The sequence below is a fragment of the Lissotriton vulgaris genome, chromosome 1_1 (genome assembly GCF_964263255.1).
Source record: "Lissotriton vulgaris chromosome 1_1, aLisVul1.2, whole genome shotgun sequence".
In the NCBI taxonomy this organism is placed as follows: Eukaryota; Metazoa; Chordata; class Amphibia; order Caudata; family Salamandridae; genus Lissotriton; species Lissotriton vulgaris.
Genome location: NC_141685.1, coordinates 1,809,272,238 through 1,809,284,128, shown reverse-complemented (window position 1 = coordinate 1,809,284,128; position 11,891 = coordinate 1,809,272,238). Strand labels below are relative to the sequence as shown.

At 35.5% G+C, this 11,891-nt stretch overlaps 1 protein-coding gene across 20 annotated transcripts in view; it reads right to left on the bottom strand.

Annotated features, from left to right (window-relative positions):
* Positions 1-775: 775 nt before the first annotated feature.
* Positions 776-11,891, bottom strand: part of MYBPC1 (myosin binding protein C1) — a 339,911-nt gene continuing 328,795 nt past the window's right edge. For 12 of the 20 annotated variants that reach the window (XM_086919135.1, XM_086919143.1, XM_086919131.1 and 9 more), the window contains one exon: positions 776-1,422. In XM_086919135.1, the coding sequence (XP_086775261.1) occupies positions 1,322-1,422 (101 nt within the window). In that variant the 3' untranslated portion in view covers positions 776-1,321. Of the gene's footprint in view, positions 1,423-11,145; positions 11,186-11,891 lie in introns of all 20 variants that reach the window. The other 8 variants (XM_086919137.1, XM_086919138.1, XM_086919140.1 and 5 more) reach the window with 1 other exon arrangement.

Genomic DNA, 11,891 nt, shown 5'->3' with positions numbered 1-11,891 from the left:
AGAGAGAGAGCAACAAAGAGCACAGGGGAGGGGAAAAGCCCACAGAGAGCAACACAACATGGGTAGGGAAAAACACAGATGAAAGACAAAATGGGCCGTGGAGGAGAGAAGCACACAAGGGAGAAAACTGGAAAGCATGCACACTCATGGAATGCTTTGGGAAAACAAAACAGTAGTTCTTTAAAAATGAGCAGTGGAGGACATAAGTAAAGACGATATGCTCCAAGGGAGGAACAAACTGAACATGGACAAGGTTAGTAGCTAAATAAAAAGCAAGCAAATCAGAGTGAGAATAAACTCAACCAAAGATAATCAGCGGGCAGGCTTTAAGCCCATTGCAAGTTCTTTGTACGCTGATAATATGCTTTTTCAAATAGATGAAAATTAATGTAAATGATTTTACTTACATTCCTAGTTATGTATAATTTCATGGCCATTACAGAATTTTAAAAAATGAAAAAAATACAGAATTGTTCTCTGTGAATGGTGGAAACCCTATAGAAAGTTTTTCAGAGTAGCAAGTTGAAACTACAAATTGTAAGTGAAGTTGAATACTTGGGCATACATTGCAGCAGTAATAGGAACTGGTCATTCTAGATATAAACAAAATTATTGGAAGGGCCATCTTTGGATGTTGGGCGAGTTTCAGATCCTCTTTTCCAGTCATCTGTGAATCTGTGTTGGGGTCTAGGATGCACACATTACAACAGACCATGGGAACGCTGATAAATGTGTTGAAGTATGGATCAGCAAATGCAGGTAAATCACTACATAATTTTGGCAGCTTTTGAACACATTGTTTTATTGTACATCATTTAAAACGTGTTTTACTTCCAACTTCATGAACTCTGACATGGTAAACGCTTAGTCGAACTGCTTTCCCAATGGTTAAATACAATATTTTGTGTATCAAATAATCAGTAGCACATTGTACCATATTAACTGTTCAACAACTCATAAATAAAAATCATTATAAAAACAGGTACTTGTTTAAGGCCCTGCTCGGTTGCCACTTCTTTAGTGGCATGTATTAACTCCATAAAAAGTGTATCTAGAACAGTTCATACAAACTGTCATGCTTCCTCCACAATTATTCTTTATTTTGAAAAAACATTATCTCAAACAGAAATCATTGTTGAACATTATGCTTTGTTGGTTTGCTGCCATTTATTGTTTCATTTCAACTCAAACAATTCATGCCAAAATTGTGTTTTCAGCAACAGAGGGGGGAATACAAGGACCACACAGTTTTTGTGCTGCGATTTCAAGGGCGTAAACTTTGCAGTACTCGGCTACTGGTTTCCAAAGCAGCAGTGACAGCTCACATCCTCTCGGGGGCGCTTGCTTTTAGATCTCGCATGTAAGAATCAATCACGGGAGGCGGCACGCCTTGCATCAGCAATCCAAAGAAAGTTAGCCCGCCTACAGGAAAGAATGACAAAGAAAGTTACTAAACTATTATGTTTAGTTTCTCTAGTGATAGTTTACAGCCTCAATCTTCCAATATTCTAGCGCCCATAGGTAATATCGCATTTCCCCGTATGCACAAAATAGAATACAATCCCTTCATAATTTACCCTATAAATTTCCGGCTCGGTAAATAGTGACGTCTTTGGAATTTGTCAGACTTTTCTCGACTTGTCGACTTTGTATACCAGGAGCTGTATTTGATTTTTTAACATCTGTATTCGTTATTGTAATCCGTTGTATACGCCCTTGCATTGTTATCATTTTGTGTAAATTAAAAGTGAAAGAAGCACATAATCTCTCTTTTTGGGGTGTGACACCCCCACATACATCTATTCATGTCTTGGTATTTGGGTGTGCGAATCCTAGGTTGGGTCTGCTATTTCTCTGTTGGTTTTTTCTGATTGTGACTAAGAGGTTGTATCTTGTTACTTTTTTGGACCAGGAATTAAATATACATAGTGACAAGTATAAGAAAAAGCTTAGCAATTCTGCAACCATAGCAGTATTCCTTGAATGGATGCAAATGTACTACTTTTTCGAATTCACAAACATTGGCAGTATTAGGCATGGAAACCTGTGCAGTTTCAGGTTTCCATGCATGCTACTCCCAATACTACACCCAAAAGGTGATGGGACGAATGCTTATACATAGTTTAACCAGTGGCAATCCCTTAGGGTATTATTCTGTACCATTGTTTTTTGCCCACTGATCCACTAGACAGAAAAGCATGATTTAGCAGACAGAGTAAAGTCAGGCAGGATGGCGGAGGACTTTATATTTGTTATCCCGCCCTTTACTCTGCCAGCCAAATCTAGAGATGTCTGTCGGCCCTCAGAGATCTCTATACATTGGCAGAAAGTGGCATCATGGTGGTTCCTGTCACTGTAGGAAAAGTTTTAAGGACAGCTCTGTCAAACATGACAGCTATCTGTCAAACTTTTCCAAAGTCTTTTATTTTTCAAAAACAAACTCCTACAAAGAAAAAAACTAAAGATGTGAGGTACATTTTCTTTCTTTACTACTATAGCGTAGCAGTGATCGGCAGTGAAAAAAAGCCATGCAATGTCCACTCTAAATAAAGAGAATGATAGAAAGACTCATTTCTAATGTCACTTACTCTGTCGGGCCAGCATAGGAAATTTTAAACTGACGAAGTAAATTTGACTCTATCATCATAAAACTGGTGCTCCACCCAACTCAAAATAAGGCATGTGGACCTTAAATTTGGTGGACAGGTACTCCGCTGCTGCTGCAACTGCGCATAATCCCCCAAAGTCTAAATCAGCCTCAGAAGACTGCCTAATGTAAATCAGTACTGACCCTGCTCCTCATGGGAACACTTTCACTATAAGCTTGGACATCTCACTCATTCACCCTGCGGCCCACTGCTTTTTTGTTGGGAAATTAGAGAATCTAACACCCCCCTCGCCCAAATCTTACTGACTAACCTACACCCCTTAACCCAGACTATGTACAGGCCAATTAGAAATATGAAATCTGCATCCCTGGCTGAAGTGAGGGGCTATAGACTTGCCACATAGTTAACTGACCATATTCTACTTCAATGGGGTAAATGTTAAGAAAAAAGCCATCATTATTCCTGATATTGTACTAGAATGACTTCGGCTGAATCGCCTTGTAAGCTTAGGCTTTTGTTACAGCAGACCTCTGTTAACAAAGTTTTAGAACGTGAAAGGATGTAAACGATACATTTAAAAAAAAAGAAAGACGAGCAAACAATAATAGGCTGTTAAAAGAGGCTATGAAAATAAAACCGAAACAAACAGGTCAAAGGCAATGATTAATGTGCCAGCTGTTTGTGAACAACTGGATAGCGTCTCCTGGAGTTACACTATTTAGGGAAGTGAAAATACGGACATTAAGGATTGTAAAAATAATTTTATCATCCGCCACTACCTAAAAAATAGAATATTGTATTATTTCATCTATTCATATAAGTGAAAGAAAAAAGTTGAGGAGACACACTGAGTGACACTGAGTAATCAAACAAAGAAACTCAATAGTTCTGTTTATGCTAAACAATATTTTGGAAGCACTTACTGGCTTGGTGCTTTATAATATATTATATAATTTACCTAAAATATTAATGATTGTACTGCACCATAGGAATATATGACACTGCTGTGGTACAGAACTGGAGAACCCTGGTTACATTGCTCTGCTTGGCATTAAGCTGTCCAAGCATCAATCCTGGCAAAAGTCTGGCTGCACCAAAAGTCGATGACCAAAGAAATTCAAACAGGCATCTGTCATTATCCGCTTTGAGGTCTGGACTGCTGCTAAGAATTCACTTAATGAATTATCAATTTTTAATTTAATATTTCGGATAATTCTCATCCACCTTACTATTGGGCACTTGATCTCCGGGAGAAAATATTGGTTAATGCTATAGACAGATCTTCTCTTTGAGAATAGATGTTTTTACTTTATGTCTAGTGCCCTGCCTCTTTAAGACATTAGAAGAGGCAAATTGATAACTGGAAAAAGGAAAATATACTCAGTAAGAGGCATTGATTTTTAGGAAGGATTTCTTTGTTTTTCTAACAAATTACTATTACTTTATGTATTCTTATTAATTTGTATTGCACAATGTTGCCATTTTACGTTAATTATCTTACTGTAGCATGCACACTATTAAGTCATAATGATGAAGGTACACACTATGATCTCACAAAGATACTGAAGATGTTCTATTTTGTAATAGAACTGCAAATCAGGACATGGGATCAGTGACATAATATGGAGAACACAAATATCATGATACATAAATGTAATACTAAAAATACCGATCACAAAAGTATAGTTTTCCTTTATATATATGTATGTACAAAACTATCGAGAAAACAAATATAATTTCACACTAATATCATTAATTCAAGATAAAATATCAATTATTAATAGAAACATATAGGTTAAAATAGTAAATATTAAATATTTTAATAGATAACATTACTATAATATAAAACATAATTGTAAGTTACATGTAATACTATATATTAATATATACTTACATACGCATATACACATAAATATTTGTTTCTATGTTTATAAATATATATATATATATATATATATATATATATATATATATATACATAAAACATAACACTATTATTTAAAAAACTAAATTACATTATATTACATTTTTTGTTTTTTTAAATGTACTAATATAAAATGTCTGTGTGTGTATATATATATATACATAAAACATAAAATTAACAAATTGAAAGAAAAAATACATCTACTGAAAAGTATTAAATTAAAAAACAAATTATATATATGTAGTTACAAATATTATAAAATGTAATAAAATTAAATAAACAAATAATATTACATATATCTAAACAAAATGAAAAAAGTAGTAACATCTGTGAAAAATATATATACTATTTCTACTGCAATGTATACAAAATTAGTAAAAGCGTTGGACTCCGGAGGGATAAAATGTACTATTCCTATTCCAGTCAGTACAACAGTAGAGAAAGCGCTGGACTCCGAAGGGTTAACATTTACAATTTCCACTCCAGTCTGTGCACCAGTAGGGAACGCGCAGGACACCAGAGGGGTGACATTTACTATTCCTACTCCAGTCTGGGCAACAGTTGGGAAACCGTTGGTCAATGGAGGGGTAAAATGTACTATTTCCACTACCGCTGTGCAACAGTAGGGAAAGCGTTGGACAATGGGGGGGTAAAATGTACTATCCACACTCCGACACTGTTGGAGTAAAACTTTCTATTTCCACTCCCGTCTTTGCAACAGTAAGGAAAGCATTGTACACACTGGAGGGGTAAAATGTACTGTTCCCACTCCAATATGTGCAACAATAGGGAAAGCGTTGGGCACCAGAGGGGTAAAACTTTCTAATCCCACTGCAGCCTGTGCAACAGTAGGGAAAACGGACACCGGAGGGGTAACATTTACTATTCCCAATCCAGTTCTGTGCAGCAGTAGGGAAAGCATTGGACTCAGGAGGTGTAAATTCCAATAGTTCCACTCCAGTCTGTGCAACAGTAGGGAAAGCATTGGACTCAGGAGGGGTAGAATTAACCTTTCCCACTCCAGTCTGTGCAACAGTAGGGAAAGTGTTGGACACCGAAGGGGCACAATTTACTATTCCCACTCCACTCTGTGCAGCAATGAAGAGAAAGTAGTACACTTCAAACAAATAACATTTTAACAACTCTATTAATGAACCAAAAACATCAACTTCTTAATATAAAAATTATCTGTATAAATTAAAAAAGAAATTAAACAAATTACATAATTAGTAAAACATTTAATAATTATTAGCAATTAAAACACATATTACTAATTTAATTACAATGGATTCCCACCCTATTCTCTTACAAACACAACAAAACACAACTAATATATAACATAAAATGTGTAGTTAAGAATTAATGTACATATATTAATAAATTAAATATTTGATAAAAATGAACAATTAATTTGTAATTATTACTTAACTTCCCACCCTATTACCCTACAAAATAAACAAACAACACCTACAATGCACCTTGAAAAATATGCTAATTACATAATTTACATAATTATCAAATAAACAAATAATACATCTTTAATTATCAATTAATTATACTTACACAATTTACATAATGAACTATCAATTAAATAATTCAAAGTAAACTAAGAATTAATTATCATTAAATTAAATTATTACTAAATTAACCTCCCTCCTTATACCCCTACAAACACAACAACCCACACCTAAAATATAACTTTAAAAATATAATAATTACACAATTTACGTGTTAAATTATCAAATAAATAATTAGCAATACATTAATAATTATGAATTAGTTGTACCTCATTAACGTCACACCCTTTACCCTACAAACTCAACAACCCACACCTAAACTATATCTTGAAAAATATAATAATTACATAATTTACATAATTATCAATTGAACACTTAATAAAAAATCAATAATTAATTATTAATGATACTTAACTCCCCACCTTTTACCCATGCAAACTCAACAACCTGCACCAAAACAAACCTAAAAAGTTTAATAATTACACAATTTCATAGTTAATTATCAATTGAACAATATTAATATTAATCAAACATTAATTATTGATTAAATCTAATTAATTAACTTCCCACCCGTTACCACTACAAACCTCACAACCTGCTACACCACTATAAAATACAACTAACAATAAAATCAAAGATAAAAATAACTAAAAATGACAACCTATATTCAAAAACAGCAACAATAAAATAATTTATAACATACACAATTGAAACATAAGCAAAATACATAAGGAGAATTTTTACTACTATATTATTGTAAACTATATTGACAACACATATTTTTGACAGCAATATTACTTACCTTAAAAGTTATATTTTTATAAATAATATTTCTGCATCGCGATAATTATGTATCACAATTTTAAAAACTCCATATTTGTGTAACTCAATATTTTGGACTGTATTTTGTCCATATACAGGGACATGTTGACATAACTAGAATTTCACTACCTTCGCGTTTTCTTTAAAAATGATTTATTTTCACCAATGTAAAACAGTTATATGTTCAGAGGCCCAGAAATTAACAAAATACGAGTCTTATCCTATTAGCCACTGATGAAAATTCATGCAGCCCTTTTTTTATCTACTTCCTTTTTAGTTTATCTCCTATTCTGAAAATCTGGTGTGCCTCTGGCCTAACTGGTCTAGAGTAGGTCACTTTCGGTTGGATTTAGCCAATATGCAAGGCCATTCTCTGTTATGGCTTGTAAGACTTCAGTCTATCATGTTCATAGCAAAATCAGTTTACTTTCTGTTACTTATAGTGTTCTCTGAGTGGAATGGTACTACCATAATCATAAGGATATATGTTGTGGAATGTCAATACTGTGAGATGCTGCACACAGGGCTGGCTTAAGAGCTGGTGGCACCTTGCGTGACAATCATGTTTGGCACCCCCCTATGACCACCTTCTCGGATTCCCTCACGACCACAAGACAAAAGAGCCTCTCATCTCTCCATAGCCACTCTCTCACATACATTTAATTTGTTTTAAAGCACTAGTAAAGGCTGGCTTTCCTAATAAGAATGTATTTCTACATAAATGAACGCTTTTCAACTCCATTAGGACTAGATAATGAAAGACTGGGGAAAAGAGATAGCATCATACCTATTTAATGAAGTTTGCATGCAGTTCTTTGATGACACCTCGTAACAGTCACTGTCCTATATTAGGGTTGTATCTTATGAACTGCGTAACAAAAGGATCTCTGTGACAAAGGCAATAATCCACCCAGCTATCCACATAAAACACAGGTCTGTGATCTGCACAGTACACGTTCTTTGCAACAGGCATACTAATATATCTAACCAACAAGAGAGTCGGGGTTATGAAGTCACTCTTCCACCCCTATCAAATCTCTTTTAAGTAAACTACACAGTGTTCAAGGTAAGAAAAACAAAGGCATAAGGAATTGAAAAGGCAAAAAGAAAAAAGAAAAAACTCTATTTCTTAAAAGAACCCTCACTCACCCTAGTGGTGACATGCTTCATCATGGGGTTCCCACAGGGGAGACCGAGTGTCCCCCCTGTGTGCTACGACGCATGCAATTGCAGCGGAGCCGGTTCTGTTGAAAATTTTTCTTAGTGTATGTGCTCTAGTGCTATGAGTGAAAAATTAAAAGATCACAGCTGCGCCCAAAAACCCTTTATTAGTGGGTCAGCTGTTCACATTAAAAACAAGTGAGGACCACGTAATGGTTTTTATTAAAACCACTGCGTCCTAAAAAGCAATGACCATGAGGGTTCTTTTAAGAAATAGAGTTTTTTCTTTTTTCTTTTTGCCTTTTCAATTCCTTATGCCTTTGTTTTTCTTACCTTGAACACTGTGTAGTTTACTTAACAGGCATACTAACCCTCTGCACCACTTTATGGCGAGTCAAAACTGCCCCTTAACAAAACTCTGATCTCTCTCTATAGCAGGAACATTAATTACAAGAGTTATCTTGACATTTTTAATGCTGCCTAAAAACTGGATACCCAAGAAGCTCTGCTAAAGGTGTTTCTAAATCGAACGTTATTTCTAAACCTAGCGCCCCCTCCCCAGGTCAGCACCCAGTGCAGCCGCACCAGTCGCACTGCCCTAAAGTCAACCCTGACAGCACACATTTTTTATCTTGATTTAAGAATTGCTGCAGCCTCATTTGGTTTACTTTGTAGAATTTCTGCCTTGCTTACTTAATAAGCAACTAAAAAGGAAATTGAAACGCTTAGGTTTTTCCTATTTACCAATACTAGTGTACATCAATTTGGTCAAATTGGCATTACAAATTCGACAGTAATTAAATGGACCGGAAGTATTTCACTCAGAGACTTGAGCTGTAAGGAACCGACATTTCCAGGTGAAACACCAGCAACAAAAAAAATCTGGGTATCAGTGCAGAAACACCAATTCCTGTAGACTCCACAAAATCTTGTAATCTGGAGTATTTCTGTTCACTATAGGAATTACCAAAATTATTTCATTTCACCAAATTATGACAAATATATGTTCCCTGACCCAGATATTAGCAAAATAACTGTCTTCTCCTAATAGCCAGTGATGAAAATTCATGCAGCCCTTTTTAAAATTCCCCTTGGTGTTAGTAACTCTGGGTCGTGGGAAGTGACTACTGGTCAGAAATCCACACAACCTGTAATCCACCGTTGTTTCGAGACCTACTTCTTCCTTGCTGAAGATAGTCCTAATATCAAATATTTGAGAGGTACTCTTTTAAAACGAATGGTGGGTGCTTAAGGGCTTTGAAGTTTTTTTGGGCCAGATTTCACTTAACTAGCTTGCCATCATCAGAAAGTGCTTAAGCATGTGAAGCATTGATATGACCACAGCACTTCTAAGTTTTAGCGTAGGTTTCATAGCAGTGTAGACCATGAGGTTATATAAGCAGTGAGGGAGAAACCAGATAACAAGATGGTATCATAAATGCACAAAGGCAAAAGGTAGTAGAGATAGAACAGACTTGAAGTTGATGAGGGTGGTCTCTAAGTAGTTCCTGTCACAGTCACCTCCTCTTCGAAGGAGAAGGGTTTAACTCCAGCAGTGAATTTCTTTTAATTCTACGTTCTGACATAGGTCTATAATCATTAACAAAAAGGGAATTTTGGTGGGTGGCGTGCTTAAGTGTGTTGGAGAGCCGGTTAGGGGGCTTGTCAAAACATTCTGGCTCCAGCATGGAGGCAACATAGTATTCCATGGATTGGCTGGGTAATTAATGTTTTGTTTGCCGTGTTCTACAGTGCTTTGAAGCCCAGGTTGTACTTCATGGAAGTCTGGATTTAAAGGGCATCGATGCCCTGATATAAACTTCGAACCAAGCTTCTGAAATCAATGAAAAAAATACTTTTATTTCCATAATGCTGTTCTCTTACCCTCCATTCATGTTGTGGGTGACATGCATGTAGTACGCACTAGGTAGAATTATTGTGGTCTATATGCAGGTACGTATGTTTCCAGCTGATCAGATAGGTCAATGGGCTAATGAACAACCTGTAGAATCCTTCTGCATTGCTTAAAGAGGATAATTTAAACTTACATTTTTTTCGAATTAGGTCGCAGAAGCAATGTTGAGTTGTGTAACATTTATTATCCATCTTTAGAAACAGTTTGGTGTACAAAAGTAGGTGGAAAAATAAGTTATAGGTGTAGCAATTTGCTAAGCTTTACCTCTGTAGTACAAATTTTTTTTATTATAAATATCACAACTGAATAAGTTGCAAACGTTCTCCTTCACTTCTATGTGCATGCAATAGTCCCAAATAAAGGGCAGGGCTTTGCATGTACTAGAAATGTATGCACTAAAAAAATCGGCAAGAAATGTGTTTCCTTCTAGTGAAGCCAATGCGCCATATGTTTCTACTTGAAAACTTTTAAGGAAGATAATTATTTTCTGATTGCTTCTTCATAACACTGTATTCTGCAGAGTTATTACATAGATTGCTACATACATGGTGTGCACAGTTCATATATGAAGACATGCTTTGCAAGATCTCTGTCGAACAACATGCTTTTCTTGGCTTTTGGACAATAGTTGGCAGTTCAGTGATATCAAGCAGTGGGCGTGAAGACCTCTTGGCTATGTGCGTAGAGAGCTGTGTCGCGTACAGCCAAAGGTTTTAACCACATGATTCCGCTGCATATTCTGCTGCATTGGTACTTGCTGACAATACTCGAGGGCTGAACTAATTCGGACACAATTAATATTCATTGCAGCAGTGGATCGCAATGGGAGTTCATTTGCATATTTTAGTTGGTGGTACTGAAATCTTAGTTCGAAGGCTTCTTAGGGCTGGTCAGCGAGTACCTATGCTCAATTGCACTCGTCTGCAACATTTGCAGTGTTGAGAACTAAAATCTACAACACTTGCAAGAGTGCAGCATAGGACAAATAGTAGAACTCTTAAATATTAAGTATTAAAAGTTAGTTTACGGACAATTAAATATGAACTGAAACGAGTTAGTTTGAGTTAGTCATTAAAATAAAAAATAAATTTTCATTAGATTACATAATGAAAATTCTGCCATACTATGCACACAAGGTATGTATGGCTTATATATACAGACATAAGCTTCATATGCCAGAACCATATGAAAGCTTACCTTGGATGACAATATACACTCATAAATCCTTATTGTGCAACTAAGGGAGAGAGAGAAAAAGAAGTGGTGAGCATTTAATTGCTAATACATAAGTAGTGCACTCATTGGATGATCAGAACGAAGGTAAAATGATTTTTTTAAATTCTTGGTTATGTCAAATGTAAAGGAAATGAAAGCAGTTGGGAGGTAAAAGGCGGGAGAGAGTGGCACTTCAACATTGTCATTAATAAGTATAAGCTGTATTAATATGCACAAATCAATTTGATTGGCTGTTGAAACATGGCTGCAGCGATCTGGAACCAATCCGTTTGTGCAAAGGAATTTTTATTATGAAATGTAGTTTGAAAATAAACAAAGACATGGATACAGAGACAAACAAAGCTATATTCATCATGTTTAAGCAAGCAGTAAGGTCCATTGTTTAGTCGGCATAAAAGCAAAGTACAGATGACTTTATGATTGTAAAAAAGGAAAGACTAGAGATTATTTTTTGTTGGCAAGCAAAATAAAATCAACTTTTCTCTCGGGGAGTTCTCTATTTGTCTCGTATGAGAACTTTTCCAGAGGCTAACTTTACTCTATGTTAGATTATGCTATGAAGTTGATTGATGTGGTGAAACGCAGCAGCAGAATCTTATACAACAGTTTTTTACCAAATGGATAAAAACTGCTGTAGAAAAGATTGACACATTGGAAGTTTTCCAGAGCAAAGACTCTGTTACAGAGAAAGATCTGATTCCCAGTTT